General features: G+C 43.3%; 1 protein-coding gene across 2 annotated transcripts in view; it reads left to right on the forward strand.

The window, feature by feature from the left end:
* The first annotated feature begins 2,854 nt into the window (after positions 1 to 2,854).
* GOLPH3 (golgi phosphoprotein 3) overlaps positions 2,855 to 23,645 on the forward strand; it is a 44,178-nt gene continuing 23,387 nt past the window's right edge. Inside the window, exon 1 of one of the 2 annotated variants that reach the window (XM_003936207.4) lies at positions 2,855 to 3,382. In XM_003936207.4, coding sequence (XP_003936256.2) covers positions 3,158 to 3,382 — 225 coding nt within the window. In that variant the 5' untranslated portion in view covers positions 2,855 to 3,157. Of the gene's footprint in view, positions 3,383 to 13,424; positions 15,685 to 23,645 lie in introns of those variants that run through there. The other variant, XM_074386851.1, reaches the window with a different exon arrangement.

Here is a 23,645-nt window from a genome sequence, read left to right on the forward strand (position 1 = left end):
ATGCAAGCATTTTAGTATCTATTACTATATAACAAATGACTCCAAATTTAGCAGCTTAAAACAACAAATATTTATTAACTGACAGTGTCTGTAGGTCTGGAACTTGAACAGCTTAACTGGGTGGTACTGGCTCAGAATCTTTCACTGCATTTTTTTTTTTGTTTTGTTTTGTTCTGTTTTGTTTTCTTTGACATGGAGTCTCATTCTGTCATCCAGGCTGGAGTGCAATGGCGTGATCTCAGCTCTCGGCAACCCTGCCTCCCGGGTTCAAGTGATTCTCCTGCTTCAGCCTCCCAAGTAGCTGGGACTACAGGTGCACAACACCACTCCCGGCTAATTTTTGTATTTTAGTAGAGAGAGTTTCACCATGTGGGTCAGGCTGGTCTTGAACTCCTGCCCTCGTGATCTGCCCATCTTGGCCTCCCAAAGTGCTGAGTACAGGCGTGAGCCACCATGCCTGGCCTCTTTCACTATGTTTTAGACAACAAGTTGACCAGGGTTGCAGTCAATGGAAGAGCTGATTGGGGACAGACCTGCTTCCAAGATAGGTCACGCATGTCTGCTGGCAGGAGGCTTTGCTTCCTCCCTACCTGGAGCAATCCTTAAGGTTGCCTGCATGTCCTCAAGATATAGCAGCTGGCTTCCCCCAGAGTGAACGATGGGTGGGGTGGAGGGCAGCTGGGGAGAAAGAGAAGCTGCAAAGACTGTTATGACTTAATCTCAGAAGTGACACAGTCGGCTGGGCATGGTGGCTCATGCCTGTAATTTCAGCACTTTGGGAGGCCGAGGCAGGTGGATCACCTGAGGTCAGGAGTTCAAGACCAGCCTGGCCAACATGGTGAAACCCTGTCTTCAAAAAAAAAAAAAAAAAGAAGTGACAGTTAGTCATGTTGGTCACATTCTAGTTATTTGAAACGAGTCACTAAGTCTGGCCCACACTCAAGGGGAGGGAAGTTAGGGTTCAGATTTTGAGGGAAGGAGTATCAGATGATTTGTTGGCATTAAAACCTTCAGGAGAGAAAGGAGAACAACTGGGTGAACAGGGGCAGAGCTGGCAGGGAGATTTTCACTACACACAAATTTTTTTTTTTTTTTTTTTTTTTTGAGACGGAGTTTCCCTCTTGTTACCCAGGCTGGAGTGCAATGGCGCCATCTCGGTTCACCGCAACCTCTGCCTCCTGGGTTCAGGTAATTCTCCTGCCTCAGCCTCCTGAGTAGCTGGGATTACAGGCACGCGCCACCATGCCCAGCTAATTTTTTGTATTTTTAGTAGAGACGGGGTTTCACCATGTTGACCAGGATGATCTCGATTTCTCGACCTCGTGATCCACCCGCCTCGGCCTCCCAAAGTGCTGGGATTACAGGCTTGAGCCACCGCGCCCGGCTACACACATCTTCTTACTCTTTGAACTATGTACTTGACTATATTAGTCAAATTATAAATTTTTTTTGAGACAGGGTACTGCTCTGTCTCCCAGGCTGCTGTGCAGTGGCATGATGACCCTCATGACAGCCTCAAATTCTGGGCTCAAACGGTTCTCCTGCCTCAGCCTCCCAAGGAGATGGGATTACAGATGTGGGCCACCACTCCTGGCTCGTTTTTTTCAAATAATAAATCGCATTTCTTTTACAAAGAAACAATTGAAGCTACAATATTTGGTAAAATCAGAAGAGGGGAGGCAAAGAGGGTGTGAATGGGAGAAATTGGTTGAGGTGAAATCGACCTTCGCCCAGACAGGTGGGAAAAAGGGAAAGTCTACGTGGTGCTCCCCCTGCACCCTCTCTTCCCCTCATTTAGCATTGTCACTTTTCAGACAATGGGATGATAGGCAGCAGGAGTTCTGGGTAATGGATTTGTGGAGGGAGAAGAAACCATCTAAAGCACTCTTTAACCACAGCCCATATCAGTTTTTTTTTTTTTTTTTAATTTTTTGCTTTGCTGTTGTTCCAGTCTGTCCATACACTGTTTATTTTAAAACAGGACGGTACACAATGCCATTCCTGGTTAATGTTTCACTTACCAGCGCCACCCTCTACTCCTCCAACTCCTCTCTCAGGTTCGACGGCTATTCTTCAACGTAATTTGCGCACGCCAAGAGGATCTCACCCGGTAATTACACGGAGAGAGATCTGATGCGCACAAAGACGTGGTATGAAACCCTTCAAGTTTACTGTCTCTATAAAAAGATACTTAAGGTCGAGCGTGCTAACGTGTGCGGTACTAACTGTACTCACTGTGCCCCGGTCACTTGACAGCACAAGTTCGAGGCAAAGAAACAAACAAGTTTTACAAACAAAACTGGTCTATTTGCTCTATCTTCTTACTCCTGGAAAACACTAAAGGTCCACTTTCAAACCCTTTGGACGCAGTTGCTCCTTCTAAGGGTGAGGGAGTCCCCGCGGAGAGCGCGCCCCTCCTCGCCCAGCAGTGGCGGGCCAAGTACTTCCCGCCCGTCGTGCGGACCCCCGAGTCCGAACGGGACCCGGTCGCGCTGCCGCCTCCGAAGGCAGCGGTGTCTGGGGCGCCGAGGGCAGCTGAAGGCTCAGCGGGGTCCACCTTCGCTTAGCCTCTGCTCCTCCGATTCGTGGGGGTGGGGGACCCGCCAGGTTCAGCCTCCGGTCCCGGACAGGGAGGGGGAAACGGAGAGCGGAAGGAGGGAGGGCACGTCGCGGGAGCAGGACTGCAGGTCAAGGGGCGCAGGAACACCGAGGAAAAGACAAGCACCGAGGGCCGGCAAGGGTGTAGGCGGCAGCCGCAGCGGCAGCGGATCTCCGCCTGCCGGGGCCCCGCCCGCCGCTTCCGGCGCCTCCGGCCCACCCCGCTGCCGCGCCGACTCTGCCACATCCTCCGGTGACGTCAGCGGGGGCCGCCATATTGGAAAGGCGCCGCCGCCGCCCCCGCGTCAGAGCTCGGGCTGTTTCGGGGGCCGCGGCCGCAGGCAGGCAGGCGCCCCTTCCCTGCGCCGCCGACGCCCAGCCAGCCCGCTTCGCCCTGACCTGTCTCCTCATGACTGGCCCCGGCCCAGCTGCCGACAGACGTCGCCCCGGCGTCCGAATCTAACCCGGAAACCCGGGTCGGAGGCCGCGCGGGGAGGAGGAGGGCGACCCGGTCGGTCCCGCGTCCCTCTCGGCCCGGCTCGGCGCCTCGGCCGGAGCCATGACCTCGCTGACCCAGCGCAGCTCGGGCCTGGTGCAGCGACGCACCGAGGCCTCCCGCAACGCCGCAGACAAGGAGCGGGCGGCCGGCGGCGGCGCCAGCAGCGGCGAGGACGACGCTCAGAGCCGCCGCGACGAGCAGGACGACGAAGACAAGGGCGACTCCAAGGAAACGCGGCTGACCCTGATGGAGGAGGTGCTCCTGCTGGGCCTCAAGGACCGCGAGGTGCGGGCGCGGCGGGCAGGGCGGGGGGCAGCGGCGCGGGGCCCGGGCGCCAGGTGAGCTCCAGGTAGGTGCCAGGTGAGCGCCCGCCGCTTCCGGCCCGCGCACTTGCCCCCCTAGCTCCGGAGCCCGCGCCCGGGGGCGCTCAGCTGACCCCGAGCAGTGCAGGACTTAGTTGACCCCCTGCGCGGCGGGTGCTTTCCGGGTCTTCCCAGTAGAGATGCCTGGGATTTTTCCTTACAGTCGCTCCTTTGATTTCGACACCCTGGCAGTTTGTATTTCTTCGTCGCTTGTTTCCGCGTTTTTAACCCGTGTAGACCCCAGGGTGCAAATCTAACCCGGAGACGGCCCGGGAAACGGAAACACCTGGAGTCACCAGCGCCACGAACTCTCGGATTTTTGCAGGTTTTAGGACCTAGGAGGGTTGTCCGGATCTGCTTGCTGGGAAATTTTTTTTTTTTCTTGAGTTAAAGTGTGCTGTTGGGAATTACGAAAAATGTGGGCGAAGTGGTAATGGAAAAGCTCTTCCTGAGTAAAGGTAAATCGAAATTCTCATGAAACCTCCTGGTAAATGACTTTATAGGTGAACTTGCATTGGGTGAGAGATTTTTTTTTACTATCGCTTTTATGTTTTATCAGTTGATTAATCTCAAAGTCTTGCCGTCTTTAGAAGGGGCTTTTTCATGGAGTGCTTGAAATGTAGGTTTGTGAGTTGATAGAAGGCCTCAGCTTCAGGTGTGTTGAAGTTGCAATAAGTATTTCTTTGTATTCTGACTTTGAAAGCGTTTGTTTTTACTTCAGTATCCAAAATTTCCACACACACAGTTGAAAAAGTGCTGGACACATACACATATATTCTCTTTCCAGGTTTTATAATTGTTTTATTTGCCTACAGAAATGGTTGTTTTTAGACAGACACCTGCAATAGCTTCAGCTAAATGAATATTCTATGCATCATGTATGATGAGGTGGTCAGCTTGGAAATTATAGCACGTCTTTAGACTCGGACACAATGTTGTGTTTTGAGTTTAAGTTTTCTAAATTCAGGAAGGTGGTCAAAAAAAGTTTTACCAAACGCAATCTTTCTACGTGGCTGAAACTTACTAGATATAGGCGAGTTTTATATGGACTGTTTATGGACCCTTCATGTTTAAAAATCTGATGAACTGAAGGTTAGCTTGTTACGTCTAGGGCATCTCCCGTGTCTTGGTTTCCCATTTCTCAGGTTTTAATAACAGTAATTTTTTTTTTTTTTTTTTTTTTTGAGACGGAGTTTCGCTCTTGTTACCCACGCTGGAGTGCAATGGCGCGATCTCGGCTCACCGCAACCTCCGCCTCCTGGGTTCAGGCAATTCTCCTGCCTCAGCCTCCTGAGTAGCTGGGATTACAGGCACGAGCCATCATGCCCAGCTAATTTTTTGTATTTTTAGTAGAGACGGGGTTTCACCGTGTTGACCAGGATGGTCTCGATCTCTCGACCTCGTGATCCACCCGCCTCGGCCTCCCAAAGTGCTGGGATTACAGGCTTGAGCCACCGCGCCCGGCCGATAACAGTAATCTTGAAAAAAGTTGATGTTCCTCTGACTGAAGGGGGCGCTGAACCTGTTTAATTATTGAGTTGTGATGTTAAAGCAGGCTGTATGTGAAATTCCTTGTTCTTTGGATGAAAAAGTAAACTAGGTGTATAGTGTCCTAGTAATGTAATATTTACAAAATAATCAACTTTAGGCCTCACAGTTTGGAATCTTGATTATAAACATTTGTCTTTTTTTTCTTTTCTTTTTTTGTCTCGCTCTGTTGCCCAGGCTGGAGTGCAATGACGCCATCAGGGCTCACTTCAGTCTACCCCTCCTGGGTTCAAGCGATTCTCCTGCCTCAGCCTTCGGAGTACCTGGGATTACAGGCGCACGCCAGCACACCCAGCTAATTTTTGTATTTTTAGTAAAGAAGGGGTTTCACCTTGTCAGGCTGCTCTCCAACTCTTGACCTCAAATGATCCACCCGCCTCGGCCTCCCAAAGTGCTGGGATTTCAGGTGTGAGCCACTACGCGGGCCATAAAGACTTTCTCTGGACAAAAGAAACATTATTGTAGACATTTTAGAAAATACAAAAACAAAATTAAAACACATTCTTGAGTGAACCTTTTGGTTTACAGTTTTTGAGACTTTTCTATGTGGATAAAACTTGATGGAAAGCAAAAACTTAAACTAGCTTTTGGTGTTCTGAGTCACTGAAATTATAGTGAGAAAGTACCTATTTGTTTTTTCAAGTACATGTTACTCTAAATCAAGCTTGTCCAACCCGTGGGTCACATGTGGCCCAGGATGGCTTTGAATGTGGCCCAACACAAATTGATAAACTTTCTTAAAACATTGAGGTTTTTTTGCAGTTTTTTTTTTTTTTTTTTTTTTGAGACGGAGTTTCGCTCTTGTTACCCAGGCTGGAGTGCAATGGCGCGATCTCGGCTCACCGCAACCTCCGCCTCCCGGGTTTAGGCAATTCTCCTGCCTCAGCCTCCTGAGTAGCTGGGATTACAGGCACGTGCCACCATGCCCAGCTAATTTTTTGTATTTTTTTTAGTAGAGACGGGGTTTCACCATGTTGACCAGGATGGTCTCGATCTCTCGACCTCGTGATCCACCCGCCTCGGCCTCCCAAAGTGCTGGGATTACAGGCTTGAGCCACCGCGCCCGGCCAGTTTTTTTTTTTTTAAAGCTCATCAACTATTGGTAGTGTTAGTGTATTTTATGTGTGGCCCAAGACAGTTCTTCCATTGTGGCCCAGGGAAGCCAAATGATTGGATACCCTTGCTCTAAATGTTAAAGCTAAAACCTATTATTAACATGCTGTTTTTCAGTGATTGGTTCTCAAGAAGATAATCTAAATAATTTGTTGAAGTTTAATAGTACTTACATAATTGAGACAAGTTAAAGTTCTTTGGAAGGTAATTGAAACCATGTGTTCTGTTTATTTTGCGTCAAGAGTCACTCACTATAGTCATGGCTTAGGTACAGACGCTTACCAGCTGATTGTAAGCATTTCTTCCTGATTTCAGCCACCACATAGGGAAATTTTTTCTCCTTTTTTGTAGGCAAGTCCAGAGAGTTGGGGGGTGGGGTTGGGACAACTGGGATTTTTTTGTTTTGTTTTAGGGATTAGCTTTTATACATATATATGTGTGTGTGTATATATAATCACATCTTAAAAAAATTTTTTTTAGAGATGGGGGTCTCAAGATGTTGCCCAGGCCGCACTCAAACTCGTGGGCTCAAGCCATCTGCCCTGCTTAGCTGGGACTACAGGGTTTATGCATGAAGCCAACTCATGTATTTACGCTCCAGTAACTAGCCCTGGCGACTTACCTGCTCATACGTTTTTCCCTTGGGAGGCTCCCCGGATATCTTTAACTTGTAGTACTCTTTAGGGGGCAAGAGTTGCTCTCTTATCCTGAGCCTGGGCATTTATGCTAATTAATTGCTTTGACTTATTTTTACCTAGCATTCATCTTTTTAATGTGGATATTCCTAAGACATTTAAAAGCTAAACTTTACATTTAGGCAAGTTATTAATGTTGTAAATATTTAATATATATATGTGAGCTAATAACCTTATCTGAAATCAAAACAAAACATTTTAAGAAATTGCTAAATGGTGAAATTAATTTACTTTTTTTGAGACTGAGTCTCGCTCTGTCATCCAGGCTGGAGTGCAGTGGCTTGATCTCCGCTCACTACAACCTCCCACTCCCAGGTTCAAGTGATTCTCTAGCCTGGGATTGAGTAGCTGGGATTACAGGGCACCACCACACCCAGCTGAATTTTGTATTTTTAGTAGAGATGAGGTTTCACCACGTTGGCCAGGCTTGTCTTGAACTCCTGAGCTCAAGTAATCCGCCCACCTCTGCCTCCCAAAGTGCTGGGATTACAGGCCTGAGCCACTGTGCCCGGCCTTTCTTTGATTTTTGAAAGAAAAAACAGACTTAGTAATTTACATGTGTTGGCTTTAAAAAATTTTTTCTGTTGGAGAATAATAAACCAGAGAAAAGTGTACATAAAGGGTGATGAAGTTTCACAAACCAAATATACCTGTTAAACCAGCACCTAGGGCAAGAAACAGAAGCTCTAGCCCTCTGCTTGAATTTTTCAGTCACTACCCATTCCTCAAGGATAACCACTGGCTTAATATTAGAATTCAGCATGGATTAATTTTTCCTCATTTTTTGTAATTTGTTTCTGATTTTTGTTAAACATGAGATTCATCCATATTGTGTGAGGTTGTCCTTTGTTCTTATTGTCTTACCAGTTTATTTTTAACATGTTTATAATATTTAAAAAATTGACATATTCTGAGTCAAGTTCCCCTCTTCTTTTTACTGAACAGAACTTTCAGTTCTTGAGTAAACAGATGGTCTGGACTCAGATTACCTGTTAAGGGTGAGTCTAAAGTTATTGTGATTGATTTTTTTTTTTCCTCTTTACACATTTCACATTTTTTTTTTAACCGATGATATTTATTTTTGTGTTTATAAAACAGGGATGCGTAGGCCCCTCAGAGGATTTTGATGCTCACTTGGGCAAAGAATTAGTGCATAGGTATTTAAGTAATTCTTCAAAGGCGGCAGAAAGGATGGCAGATACTTTACACCTAAATTCAACTGCCAGATAATTAGCAGTATTTCTCTAATTGCCCCTGTGTTTAAGGGGGAGGGGCAGTAAAGTGCAGGTATTTTCCTTTCAGTATGTGTTTGTTTATTCCATAGATGCCTTCAGTAGAATATTTTCAGGATGCTTTGAGAATTACCAGAAATAACTGATGTGATATATGTTTGAATGTCTTCATTGCTGGCAAATCTTAGTTTTTTAAGGTTAGATTTAATTATTTTCAGTGGCCAAGTATAATTTGGAGACAGGGTCTGTTACCTGGGCTGGAGTGCAGTGGTATGATCTCGGCTCACTGCAGCCTCAACCCCCTTGGCTCAAGTGATCCTCCCTCCTCAGCCTCCCAAAGTGTTGTGATTACCACGATGCGCTCTTGAAGCATATTATTCCCTTACTGTTTTGTCGTGCAGCCAGACTTGTCCAATCAAATGTTTTCTCTAAGATATAGGGTTTTTTTTGGATACCTTTCCAGAGTAATGTCAGTGTGTGGATCAGACTGTTTTTTGGCATGGTTCTTTGAGCTACTTTCTCTGGTCTATGGGCACTGTTTTTTTCCGGCCTGATTCTCCAGTCATCGTTCAGTTTTGCGAGTTTCAACAGCCTTCTAGTAAAGTTGCTTTTTAAAGATGGTCAGAGTCAGTTACCAATGTTTCTAATGCTTGTAGACAAGAACTGTAATACAGTAATTTAACTACATTTTGAAAAATAGTATGGGGTAAAATAATTGAGTTTAAATAAAATGATGGAACTGACTTTAATGTGACTTTTACACAGGCTCCAACGATGTGTTCCATTTTTGGAATAAGGTTCTCAAGGTCACTATTTCGAAGTATAATACTGATCAAGATGTGTAACTTAACACTTTTTCTGAGATGGAGTCTCGCTCTGTCACCCAGACTGGAGTGCAATAGCGCAACTTGGCTCACTGCAGCCTTTGCTTTCCGGGTTCAAGTGATTCTTCTGCCTCAGCCTTCTGAGTAGATGGGACTACAGGTGTGTACCACAATGCCCAGCTAATTTTTGTATTTTTATTAGAGACGGGGTTTCACCATATTGGTCAGGCTGGTCTTGAACTCCTGACCTCATGATCCACCCACCTTGGCCTCCCAAAGAGCTGGGATTACAGGTGTGAGCCACTGCACCAAGCCTGGTTTCTTTTCTATACATGCAGTGATGTCAACTATCTTTACATATCAAATCTGTAAATGAGAAATTCAGTAAGTACTCAGAATTTCCAGATGCACTGAGTTTTAGTAATTTAAAATATTATAAAGGCTTCTGAGTTTTTAATGAATTTTGTGATTTCTAATACAAATATTCCATATATATATATATATATATATATATATATATATAAATTTTTTTTTTTTTAGACGGAGTTTCACTCTCGTTACCCAGGCTGGAGTGCAATGGCGTAATCTCGGCTCACTGCAACCTCCACCTCCTGGGTTCCGGCAATTCTCCTGCCTCAGCCTCCTGAGTAGCTGGGATTACAGGCACGAGCCACCATGCCCAGCTAATTTTTTGTATTTTTAGTAGAGACGGGGTTTCACCATGTTGACCAGGACGGTCTCGATCTCTTGACCTCGTGATCCACCCGCCTCGGCCCCCCAAAGTGCTAGGATTACAGGCTTGAGCCACTGCGCCCGGCCAGCCCTTCATATTTTTGAAAGGTTTGATTTTTTTTTCTTTTGAGACGGAATCTCACCCTGTTACCAGGCTGGAGTGCAGTGGTGTGATTTCATCTCACTGCAACCTCCTACTCCCAAGTTCAAGTGATTCTTCTGCCTCAGCCTTCGAGTAGCTGGGATTATAGGCATGCACCACCACATCCAGCTGATTTTTGTATTTTTAGTAAAGTCAGGAATTCACCGTGTTGGCCAAGATGTTCTCGATCTCCTGACCTTGTGATCCTCCTGCCTTGATCTCCCAAAGTGCTGGAATTACAGGTTTGAGCCACTGTGCCCAGCCGAAAAGTTTCAGTTTTTATCTTTTTTTCGGATGTTTAAACACAGGTATGAAATACACAGGATCTCAAACATTAGTTTTTGAAGTTCATTAGACCATTTTATTGTACTTTTTTTGTTTTGAAATGGCCTAGCTTTGTCATCTAGCCTGGAGTGTAGTGGTGTGATCATGGCTCATGGCAGCTTCAACCACTTGAGCTCAAGTAGTCCTCCCTCCTCAGTCTCCTGAGTAGCTAGGACGATAGGCACACAGTATCATGCCCAGCTAATTAAAAAAAAAAATTGTTTTTGTAGATCGTGATCTCAGAATGTTGCCCAGTCTTGAACTTCTGGCCTCAGGCAATCTTCCTGCCTTGACTTCCCAAAGTGCTGGGGTTTTAGGTGTGAGCCACCACACCTGGCCTGCTTATGCCTTTTCAACAAAATTTTATACTGTTGAAATTACTTTTCATTGCTTTGGGATTCTTTTACAATATGGTCAAAATATTCTCTAACTCGTAAGTTATACTAGTATTTATTAATTTTGGACTACTTGAGAGTTCTTGTATGGAGCATTTGAATTTACCTTTTGGAATTGTATTTTGAGGGCGGGGCGCGGTGGCTCATGCCTGTAATCCCTGTACTTTGGGAGGCTGAGGTGGGTGGATCACCTGAGGTCTGGAGTTCCAGACCAGCCTGACCAACATGGTGAAGCCTGGTCTGTACTAAAAATACAAAAATGAGCTGAGTGTGGTGGCAAGCACCTGTAATCCAAGCTACTTGGGAGGCTGAGGCAGGAGAAACACTTGAACCTGAAAGGTGGAGGTTGCAGTGAGCCAAGATCTCGCCACCACACTCCAACCTGGGCGACAAGAGCAAAACTCTGTCTCAAACAAAACAAAACAAAACAAAACAAAACAAAAGTTTGAAGTTATTTTGATGAGATTTAGAAATATTTGGGGGATTTTTCTGATATTTAAAGAAACACACTTTTATAATATCAGCTTACATGTAAAACTTAAAGACCTTGGAGGCATCAGGCATTATGTTCTGTTATGTATGTCATGTTAAACTTTTGGCTGTACACTATTTTATATCCTTGCAAATCTCCCCCACTTTCTAACATCATAACTTTTCTACCGCTGTTAATCAGATTGTATAGTATCAAAGTATGCTGTCATCTTTGTTTAGAGGATTTTATCGACATGTTGTGAGTCTCCCTTTCCTTTTTTTTTTTTTTTTTTTTTAAAAGATGGAGTCTTGCTCTTCTTGCCCAGGCTGGAGTGCTTGGCTCACTGCAGCCTCTGCCTCCGGGGTTCAAGCGATTCTCCTGCCTCATGAGTGGTGTCCACTACCATGCCTGGCCAATTTTTGCATTTTTAGTAAAGAAGGGGTTTCACCATGTTGGTCAGGCTGGTCTCAAACTCCTGACCGAAAGTGATCTGCCTGCCTTGGCCTTCCAAAGTGCAGGGATTACAGGTATGACCACTGTGCCCTGCCATGCTGCTGCTTTTTATTAAGTGTGCTGACAAGTGCCAAAGATGGAAACCTGGCTTTATTTTAAAATTGGTGTTTGTGACTTTGGGTTTCTCTTATTAAAGCCGGAAGACTGCAACCTGTTTCAGTTGCATTGTGTAGTATTATAATGTAATCCAGTACATTTTGAGTTTTTTGACTTTAGGTGTAACAGATATATTTAGAAGATAGGCTGTTTCTCTTCCTGTTTGGTAAACTTCTCATCTGAAAAAAAAAAACAAAACAAAACACAACTAATGTTAAAGTACAGTGTATTGCCAGAAAGGATGTTTCTGGTAACTTTTAAGAATAACATTTTAAACAACAAAAAAAATTTATTTTTAAACTGAATGCATTGTATTTGGTTTACATATTCCTTTAATGGAAAAGTTCTTAAATTGGAGTCAACAGATGGAGCTTAGAAACTTTGTGAATACTCTGTAATTGTATGTGTGTGTTCTTGGGGAAAGAGGGCAGAGCTTTCATTAAATACTCAAACCATTTAGTGAATCAGGAAGATTAAAAATTGCTGAACAGGAACTGTTTGTTTTAGCTTAAAGTGTTCATCTTTTTTTTTCTTCTTCCTGAAAGTAAACTACAGAAAATTTCAGGTTTCCAGCATTGTAGCAAGTTGAATTTTAAGTGATTTGAGATATGAAGCCCACATTTCTGTGACCTGGCTAGAGGTACTCATCTGGCTAAATGACTTTTAGAAGCAGTATAACTGCTTCTAATCTAGGATTACCACACATCTAGGTTTCTAAGTTTCCATCCATTCATCAAATGTTTATTAAGCACATGCTCTGTGAGAGGCCCTTTACTAAGTACAGATGCTCTGAAGAATGTGTCTGTCTTCAAGTTCATGTCATTTTAGTTCTGTGTATCAAAGCTCATGTAGTAAACTACAAAACTAAATTATGTTGCTGTTCTAGAATTTTTCTTCCTGAGACGGAGTCTCGCTCTGACCCCACGCCGAAGTGCAGTGGTGCCATCTATGCTCACTGCAACCTTCGCCACCCGTGTTCAAGCGATTCTCCTGCCTCAACCTTCTAAGTAGCTGGGGTGACAGGTGTTCGCCACCATGCATGGCTACTTTCTGTATTTTTAGTAGAGGCAGGGTTTCGCCATGTTGTCCAGGCTGATCTCAAACTCAGGACCTCAAGTGATCTGCCTGCCTCAGCCTCCCAAAGTGCTGGAATTACAGGCAAGAGCCACAGCGCCTGGCCTGTTGTATAATAGTTTTTGATGTCAAATATTTCAGCCTGGCATTTGGCAGTCACTCAGTACATTGACATTAAGAATATGTAACTTAACCCTGGCCAGGCACAGAGACTCCCAACTGTAATCCAGACACTTCAGGAGTCTGAGGCCGGTGGATCACCTGAGGCAAGGAGTTCACAACCAGCTTGGCCAACATGGTGAAAACCCGTCTCTACTAAAAATACAAAAATTAGCCAGGTGGGGTGGTGTGCGCCTGAAATGCCAGCTACTCAGGAGCTGAGGCAGGAAAATCGCATGAACCCAGGAGGTGGAGGTTGCAGTGAGCATGGATCATGCCACTGTGCTCCAGCCTGGGCAACACACCAAGACTGTCTCAGAAAACAAAAACCGTAATTTACTTTATTAAGTATGTTATTATTATTAAAGTAGCTTTACTTATTAAATTTACTTAATACATTTAATAAGTGATTTTTATGTATAGAAAGGTACACTTACAGTGTACAAACAAATATATAGTATATTCCATCATATTACAATTTCATGGGGGAGAAGGTAATTGAAAAAAAATCTGAAAATACTTCTTAAGGGAACAGTGATTAAATAAAGGGTGAGAAACATTGAAATAAGTCACTATTGAAAATTCTAAGCTTATGCTTAGTTGAGGTTGAAATTTTTTTTTTTTTTTTTTTTTTTTTTTTTTTGAGATGGAGTTTACTCTTGTCCAGGCTGGAGTGCAGTGACAAGATCTTGACTGACCACAATCTCTGCCTCCTGGGTTGAAGCAGTTCCCATGCCTCACCCTCTCTAGTAGCTGGGATTACAGGCATGTGCCACCATGCCTGGCTCATTTTGTATTTTTAGTAAAGGCAGGTTTTACCATGTTGCTCAGACTGGTCTCAAATCCCCGACCTCAGGTGACTCGCCTGCCTGGACCTCCCAAAGTGCTGGTAGATTATAGGCGTGAGCCACAGTGCCCAGCCAAAAATCTTTTTCTTTGATAGGAATTTTTATTGCAGTAGAATTTGGCTTGTAGTTCAGTAGGAAGGGGAACAATTTTAGCATACTAAACTGCATGTAGGAACTTAAGAGTTAAAATTTTAAGGTAAAAGTTATTTTTGTTGATAATATATAGGCAAACTTTGTATTCCTCCACCACTACCTTCTGGGACAGACTAGAAATTAAGGAACTGTATATAAAAGTTGCTAATGGTTATTTTTATTCTGGTTTCATTTTTCTAGTTCCAGTTTCTTAAACGGAAATGCTGAACAGTTTTATACCATATTAACAACATAACCTCAGAAATAACACTTAAGAACTTAATTTTCAGTTCAGTCACTGGAGTATGCCATTTAATTTTTGTCTGTACTGTGTTAGCTAAAATGAAATCAGAGGTTATTTAGTATTCATATGTTCCGTTTAATCCAAGTATTGAACACCTTCTCTGTGCCATTCCCTATGCTAGATGCTGGGGTTACAAACTAAAAATTATTATTTTTTTTTTCCCAGACTAAGTCTCCCTCTGTTGTGTAAGGTGGAGTGTAGTGGCATGATCTCGACTTACTGTAACCTCCACCTTCTGGGTTCAAGCAATCCTTGTGTCTCAGCCTCCCAAGTAGCTGGGATTATAGGCACATGCCACCATGCCCAGCTAATTTTTGTATTTTTAGTAAATGGGTAATTTACATAGCCTAGAGAAGTAAATTAAAGTTTATAGTGGTCTTGACAAGTATTTAATATTTCCATTATTTTTACTATTTCTTGACTCTCTTGCACTTTATATGCTGGACTTACTGAACATTTTACTCAAATTCAGATGCTCATCTATGCCTTTTTTTTTTTTTAAATTTTAATTTTTGACCAGGTGCAGTGGCTCATACTGGGAGACCAAGGTGGGCGGATCACAAGGTCAGGAGTTCAAGACCAACCTGACCAATATGGTGAAACCCCATCTCTACTAAAAATACAAAAATTAGCTGGGCATTGTGGTACACACTGTAGGTCCTATCTACTCAGGAGGCTGAGGCAGTAGAATTGCTTGAACCCGGGAAGCGAAGGTTGCAGTGAGCCTAGATCACACCACTGCACTCCAGCTTGGGTGACAGACAAGGTACCATCTCAAAAAAAAAAATTATTTTAAAAAATTTTTATGGGCCCATAGTAGCTGTGTTTATCTCTGCCTTTGTTCTGAACCTCTGGTCAGTTTTCACTTTGTAATCCCTAGCCAAACTGGTTTGGGAAATCTGGAAACCTGAAGTACCACTTGACTTCTGATTTTTAGGTCAAGCCTAGAGTCTTCTTAAAGAATTCTTGGGATTAATTCCATTATTGATTGTCCGTCCGGATGGGTAGGCACGTCTGCCCGGGGGTCTCTCGACCTGCAAGAGGGTCCCAATACCTGGAAGAGGGAGTGCGCCTGAGAAAATAATAAAGACAGAGAGAGAGAAAGCGAGGCGTCTGGAGGGCTGATAGGCTGTGCCTAAACAGCAAATTTTATTTTTCAAAGGCCAGGAATAAATACACTTTCTTGGCTCTGGTTTACGTCATAGTAAGAGGAATGTAAATGTATGCCTCACATGGCCTATACAATAGAGAAATCAGATACACAATGGTTGCAAGAGGAAATGCAAATGTATACCTTACATGGCCTATACAATAGAGAAGTCAGATATGCAATCAGTGGTTGTAAAAAGTAACAGAATTTCCTGTAATCACAAAGCTTGTTTGCATCCAGACATTATTCCTCCTGGCTGCAGGTATCTCCGGTTTGATCTTGTTTTAGAACTGAGATGTGAAAAGGTTTTCTGGTTTTGCTTATTAGAATATCTTTTAACCGGATTCTCCTTTGTCTACTCCTAACTCAACTCAATTTCCCCATTCAGGAATCTCTGAGTCAGGAATCAAAGCCATCCCTTATGGTGGCATTTGCTTTGCAAATATCGACAGTTAAACCATTAGGCAGTCAGGTAAGTAAAGAAAAGGTTAAAACTTATTCTTAAAAGAGAGTCATAAAAAAGGTTAAAAGCAGGAACTGGTTGCTGGTAGGGGGTTACTCGGTCTAGCAGCAACGCATAGTTTTAGGCCCAAATGATATTGTGGTTGATATTAGAAACTGATCATTCATCTTTCTTCCTGTATTTCCGGATAGCTCGACTGCCTCCAGTAGGAAACTGTGTTTGGGATCAAACTCACCGTATAGTGAGACTCACGCCTTTTAGGGGTCTCACACGGGAATGTTCCCCACAATTGATTCCTCTTTTACTGCTTAGCCTCCAGACATACCAGTAGCCTTCAAGCCACCGAAATGATAAATGACTCTCGTGACAAATAAAATAGCATATGTAAAGTGCCTGGTAATTGGTACCCAGTAAGTATTAAGTTTCGTTACACCTTGATCCTCCAAGTTGGAAAACTTGAAAGACCTTGACCTCTTCCAGCTCTGGTGATCACCTGTTCTCTCCACCTTTCCATATTCTCAACTCCCCTCCTCCTTTTTTTTTTTTTGAGACAAGGTCTGCTCTGTCAGCCAGGCTGGAGTCCAATGGTGTGATTTCTGCTCACTGCAGTCTCAAACTTGCTGGGCTCAGGTGATCCTCCCACCTTAGCCTCCCAAGTAGCCAGGACTACAGGTGTGCACCACCACACCTGGCTAATGTTTGTATTTTTTATAGAGATAGGGCTTTGCTGTATTGGCCAAGTTGGTCTCAAACTCCCTGGCTCAAGTGATCGTCCTGCCTCTGCCTCCCAAAGTGCTGGGATTACAGGCGTGAGGCACTGCGCCCAGCCTCACCTCCTCTTTTTGATGGTTCCCTGTTTTTAGGGGGAAGGGATGCTGCCTGACTTCACGGCCAGGATCTTAACTGAAGGTGATAGGACTGGATCTCTTGGAGAAGCCAGTAACCCCTGACCCTTTCCTTTTTTTTTAAATTTCTTTTAAGTTTTTTTCCTCTTGCCTCTCCATTACTTTGATCACTTTTCATTTCCTCCTCACTCTAGGGTCCTTTGACTTCTAAGACCTCACCCCCAAGGGACTTGAGAGTAGGGAAAGATGTGGGAACAATAATTAGCAAAATTGCCTTGAACTGTAAGATTATACCTTGTACAGAGCTTTTTGTTAAATGAGTTTAGAAATAAAAAGTAACATGTAAAGTGCTAGCCTCCTCAAGTTTACAGTCCAATGGTGGGGAGATGAGACGTGAGAATTAGAATTACAGTATCCAGTAGTACTGTCTTAAGAGCCAGGTAGGGAGTAGAAACTAAATGTTCAGTTCAGAGGAAGTAGTAATTTAGGCTGAGACTTTTCCAGGGAGGAAAAGGAGCAGAGGGCAGTGGAGCTGGACATTGCAAAATTTATGTAAGTGTGGGCATTCTATTCTAGGGGAGTAGGGGAGCCAGGGCTTGGAACAGAACCTGCCAGGGAATTCTAATCTCAAGGCAGTTTTGAAGCTGACTAGAAATTAGTTTCAGGATTAACTTCTGCTTGATTATCACAAATATTCTTTTAAGGGGGCTTTTATGAATTTTGAATTAGAAAATTGTTTTTACATACATTTTAATGATTTTCACAAGATACGGGAAACATTTAGAAATTTATAAAATTTGGACTTGCGATGTTCTGTTTATCCATCCACCCACCTATCCATTAATCTCTTCATCTGCTTGTCCTCAGATAGTTGAGGGTCGTTTATGATCTGGGCAGTGTCAGAGTACTGGGCTAGAAACATAGTACAAGTATGGCTTCCTTTTGCAGTCTCTCTAGTCTTAATCATGATGGGTACATACAAAAGAATAGAAGGAAAGCTGTAAGTTTATTTTTTTGAGTTGAAGTTTTGCTCTTGTTGCCCAGGCTGGAGTGCAGTGACATGATCTCAGCTTACCACATCTTCTGCCTCCCAGGTTTAAATGAGTCTTTTGCCTCATCCTCCCTAGGAGCTGGGGTTACAAGCATGCAACACCACTCCTGGCTAATTTTGTATTTTTAGTAGTGGTGGAGTTTCTCCATGTTGGTCAGGCTGGTCTCGAACTCTCGACCTCAAGTGATCCGCCCGCCTTGTCCTCCCAAAGTGCTGGGAGTACAGGCGTGAGCCACTGTGCCCAGCTTATTTTTATTTTTATTTATTTATTTTTTTGAGACAGAATCTCACTCTGTTACCACAGGCTGGAGTGCAGCAGCACCATCTTGACTCCCTGCAGCCTCTGCTTCCCAGGCTCAAACGGTCCTCCCGCCTCAGCCTCTGAATAGTGGGACTACAGGCATGTACCATCATGCTCGGCTAATTTTTGTGTGTTTTTGTAGAGACAGGGCTTCATCATGTTGCCCAGGATGGTCTCAAACTCCTGGGCTCAAGCAGTCTGACTGTCTTGGTCTCCCAAAATGCTGGGATTACAGATGCGAACTACTGCGCCCTGGCTTAGAAGACTATTTTGCATGTAGAAAGGATTGGTAGATGGAAAAACTGGAGACAGGAAGGCTGTTAATAGGCTTGAGGTTATTAGAACTTGTAATATTTGGTGCTTGATCTTAGATAGAGCAAACAGGATTGATCAGAAGGATAATTTTTTTTTATAGAATTATTAAAACTTTAGCCGGGCATGGTGGCTCACGCCCGTAATCCCAGCACTTTGGGAGGCCGAGGTGGGCGGATCACAAGGTCAGGAGTTTGAGACCAGCCTGGCCAACATATTGAAACCCCATTCCTACTAAAAATACAAAAATTAGCCAGCCATGGTGGCACATACCTGTAATCCTAGCTACTCAAGAGGCTGAGGCAGGAGAATCGCGTGAACCCAGGAGGCAGAGGTTGCAGTGAGCTGAGATCGTGCCACTGCCCTCCAGCCTGGGCAACACAACGAGATTCTGTCCCAAAAAAAAAAAAAAAAAAGAATTGTTAGGATTTCACAATCATTAAAACTTAGGAGAGAAGATTATTAGAGTTTGAGTTTGAGGAACCAGTAGGGTAGAAATCCTGTCTTTATTATTAGCAAGCTCTCTGTGCTAATTGTAGAAAAAGATTTAGAAAATATAAATTATAAAACCCGTAGTTCTACTTGTATTCTTTCAAAATTTTACGTTCATTCATCTGTTGTCTGCTATATCCCAGGCACTGTGCTATGGAAGACAGATGCATATATAAACATAGATGTATGTATGTATTTGCATAATTACAAACTGTATTAGTTATGAAGGAAAATTAGAAGGTGCTATGTGAGAATGGGTGTGTGGGGGAGGGCACAGCGACAGTTTAAAGAAATGGTATTTAAGCAGAGACCCACAGGATGAGTAGGAACCAAGTTCTGTAGGAACCAAGTCCAGTGAAGACAGACCTAGTACAGTAGGTCTGGAGTGCAGTAGGTCTTGAATACTGAATGCCCTGAAGCGAGAAAGAGCTTGTTTTTGTTTGAGGAATGGAAAGGTGGTCCAGGTGGTAGGAGTGGGATGACCGGGAGAAAGTCATGAGATAGTGTTAGGGAGGGCCAGACCTCATAGGCCTTACCAGTCAGGCTAAGGGTTTTGTATTTTTATGCTGAGTGTCATTGGGAAGCTGTTGATGGATTTTTGGAGAATGATACAATGAATCTTCATTTAAAAAAAAAGCCAGGTGTGGTATCTCATGCCTATAATTCCAACACTGTGGGAGGCTGAGGCAGGAAGATGGCTTTGAGACCAGCCTGAGTAACTGTTTTTTTTACAAAAAAAAATTAAAAATAAGCTAAGTGTGGTGGCACATCCTTGTAGTCCCAGGTACTCGGGAGGCTAAGGCGGAATGATCACTTGAGCTCAGGAGGGCGAGGCTGCAGTGGGCTGTGATCATGCCACTGCGCTCTAGCCTGAGTGACAGAGCGAGAACCTGTCTCAACAACTCCTGAATGGATTGAAGAAAGGCAAGTGAAGGAAGCTGGGAAGTAACATCTTGGTATATTATTCTTCCAGTCTTGTTTTAAATGAGTTTGCCCTTGTTCATTTTTTACTTAAAAAAAGGAATGGCGGAAGGATCCTAAGACTGCTTTGTAAACCTTTTTCTCTTAATGACATATAATGACCACCTTCCCAAGTCATTAAATAACAGATTTACATGGTATGTGTGCTCATAGAAAAAAATTGAAATGATAGAACCAGAAAAATGTCTCATTTGTAGTGACTGCATTATAGAACATGTTATGTAATATTATTAGACCCATATGTATTACAAAATATGGTCATATTGTGGATCTTCATTGCTTTTTTCTTTAATGGTCTAGAAATCAACATAATTACTTTTTTTGGTCTTCATGTTTGTGTTAGCAGACCTTTCTAGGTAAGTCTCTGCCTTTTTCTACCTGGCAGCCAATTCAGTAGTTCGTTCTTTTTTTTGAGACTGAGTCTCACTCTGTCACCCAGGCTGGAGTTTAGTGGCATGATCTTGGCTCATTGCAACTTCTGTCTCCCAGATTCAAGCGATTCTCCTGGCTCAGCCTCCTGAGTAACTGGGATTACAGGCACACACCACCATGTCTGGCTAATTTTGGTGTTTTTATTAGAGATGGGGTTTCACCATGTTAGCCAGTATGGTCTCAATCTCCTGATCTCGTGATCCGCCTGCCCCGGCCTCCCAAAGTGCTGAGATTACAGGTGTGAGCCACCACGTCCATCCCCTTCTTTCTTTCTTTCTTTCTTTCTTTTTTTTTTTTTTTTTTGAGACGGAGTTTCCCTCTTGTTACCCAGGCTGGAGTGCAATGGCAGGATCTTGGCTCACCGCAACCTCTGCCTCCTGGATTCAAGCAATTCTCCTGCCTCAGCCTCCCAAGTAGCTGGAACTACAGGCATGCACCACCATGCCCAGCTAATTTTTGTATTTTTAGTAGAGAGGGGGTTTCACCGTGTTGATCAGGATGCTCTTGGTCTCTTGACCTTGAGATCCACCCGTTTAGGTCTCCCAAAGTGCTCGGATTATAGGCGTGAGCCACCTCGTCCAGTCCCCTTATTCTTCACCTTAACACCTTAATCTAGCTTCTTTTTTTTTGAGACAGGGTCTCACTGTTGCTAGCTGGAGTGCAGTGGCGTCATCTTAGCCTACCGCAACCTCCAATTCCCTGGTTCAAGCGATTCTCCTGTCTCAGCCTCCCAAGTAGCTGGGATTACAGGCACACACCACCACCCCCAGCTAATTTTTGTATTTTTTTTTTTGAGACGGAGTTTCGCTCTTGTTACCCAGGCTGGAGTGCAATGGCGCGATCTCGGCTCACCGCAACCTCCGCCTCCTGGGTTCAGGCAATTCTCCTGCCTCAGCCTCCTGAGTAGCTGGGATTACAGGCACGCGCCACCATGCCCAGCTAATTTTTTTGTATTTTTAGTAGAGACGGGGTTTCACCATGTTGACCAGGATGGTCTCGATCTCTTGACCTCGTGATCCACCCGCCTCGGCCTCCCAAAGTGCTGGGATTACAGGCTTGAGCCACCGCGCCCGGCCTAATTTTTGTATTTTTAGTAGAGACGAGGTTTCACCATGTTGGCCAGGATGGCCTCGATCTCCTGATCTGCCCACCTTGGCCACCTAAAGTTCTGGGATTACAGGTGTGAGCCACCGTGCCTGGCCCTGATCTAACTTTTTTGCTTAACATTGTATCTCTGGTACCTAGCACAATGCCTAGCATGGCACAGGTATTTATGTGTATTTTTAGAATGAGTGAGGGATTGCCATTTTATTTATCAGTATTATGATCTCATTGAATTGTAATTATTTATTTTCTTCCTTTTTATCCTGTGCCTTTGTATCTTAGTCATCTTTATCAACTTTGTTTAGTAATGTCTTGGCACTCAATAGAATTTATTGAGTTAAATTTATTCTTGAAATACATCGTTTCCAGCCGTGCCTGGTGGCTCACGCCTATAATCCCAGCACTTTGGGAGGCCAAGGCAGGAGGATTGTTTGAGCTCAAGAGTTTGAGACCAGCCTGGGGAACACAGCAAGACCCTGTCTTTATTTTAATAATAAAAATATATATTAAAAATATTTATGGCTGGGTGTGGTGGTGTGGTGGCTCACGCCTGTAATCCCAGCACTTTGGGAGGCCAAGGCAGGCAGATCATGAGGTTGAGAGATCGAAACCATCCTGGCCAACATGATGAAACCCCCTCTCTACTAAAAAATACGAATATTAGCTGGGCGTGGTGGCGTGTACCTGTAGTCCTAGCTACTCCGGAGGCTGAGGCAGGAGAATTGCTTGAACCCAGGAGGTGGAGGTTGCAGTGAGCCGAGATCACGCCACTGCACTCCAGCCTGGCACCTGGCGACAGAACAAAACTGTCTCAAAAAAAAAAAAAAAAAAAAAAAAAATCATAGCTCATTGCAGCCTCAACCTCCCAGGCTCAAGGCCTCTAGCTGCTACAGGCATATGCTATCACACCCAGTTCATTTAAAAACATTTTTTGTAGAGACGGGCTCTCACTGTGTTACCAGAGTGGTCTGAAACTCCTGGCCCAGGTGATCTTCCTGCCTTGGCCTCCCAAAGTGCTGGGATTACAAATATACACCACTGTGCTTGGCCTTAAAATAATAATAACAAACAAAAAAATCCTTAATTTTTAGGAACGTATCTTTTTCTGAATTGTCAGCTGTCTTTTGATTTTGCATATGATTTTGCCTTTCAGACTTTACCAAAAATATGTGTGGTCTCTTTTATTGCTCCTAGATTTCCCTAGCTGGGAAGTTTTTTCTTCCATTCCCAGATTATAAAAGTTTTCACTTCTGTTTCGTCTAACAGTACTTAGATTATTTCACTTTACATTTCAGGCTCTGATCCATTTGGAGTTTCTGTTGATTTATAATGAGGAATTGATCCATATATGTTTTTCCTAATGGCTCTCCAGTTGTCCCAACACGTTTTATTAAAATGTTCATCTGTCCATGTTACATTGATTTGTGATGACATTTTTATCACAGAGATTGAGAATCCCAAATCCGAAAATCTGAAATTGGAAGTGCTCCGGTATCCAAAACGTTACCAGCACCAATGTGACAATCAAAAATGCCCACTGGAACATTTTGGATTTCAGATTTTTGGATTTGGGTATAATGCAAATATTCCAAAATGTGAAAAAAAATCTTAACTCTATAACACCTCCCCCTACAAGCATTCTGGGTAAGGGATACTCAACCTGTATTTCATTTCAGCATGTTCTTGGGTCTATTTCTGGACTTTATTCTGTTGGTCTGTCTCTTCATGTGCCAGTGTGACATCATTTTAATTTTAGAGACTTTTAAATCTATTTTAGTGTCTAGTAGGACAGCTTTCATTTCTATTCCCTACATATTGCTATCTCCCAAATTTTCCTGGTTATTCTTTTTTATTTTTCTTTTGGAACTTTTGTTTTTAACTTACATAGCTCCAGGAAAAATCTGTTGCTATTTTTATTGGGATATTAAATTTGTAAGTTAACTTAGGAAGAACTGATAATGCTGAAACTTTGTATCTAAGAATGAAATATCTTTCTATTATTCAAGTCTTACTTTTAAGTCTTTCAAGAGGGTTTAAACTTTTCACATAGGTTTTGCCTTGATACTTTCTTTTTGTTGCTATTGTAAAGGTCTTTTCAGTTATATTTTAACTTTTTAGTATTTCAGCATTTATATTTTGTTTGCATATGACAGCTGATGTTTAATTTTATATAATCTGGCTAATTTAGTAAACTCGTATCTATAGTAATTTTTCCATTTACTCTCCAGTTTTTATAGGTATCCAACAATATCACCAGCAAATGCAGTTTTGCTACAACTTTTTTTGTTTCTTTTTGAGACGGAGTCTCACTCTGTTGCCTAGGCTGAAGTGTAGTGGCTCACTGCAACCTCTGCCTTCTGGGTTCAAGCAATTCTCCTGCCTCTGCCTTCTGACTAGCTGATTATTACAGGCACATGCCACCACACCCGGCTAATTTTTGTATTTTTAGTAA

The sequence above is a fragment of the Saimiri boliviensis genome, chromosome 1 (genome assembly GCF_048565385.1).
Source record: "Saimiri boliviensis isolate mSaiBol1 chromosome 1, mSaiBol1.pri, whole genome shotgun sequence".
NCBI classification, from domain to species: Eukaryota; Metazoa; Chordata; class Mammalia; order Primates; family Cebidae; genus Saimiri; species Saimiri boliviensis.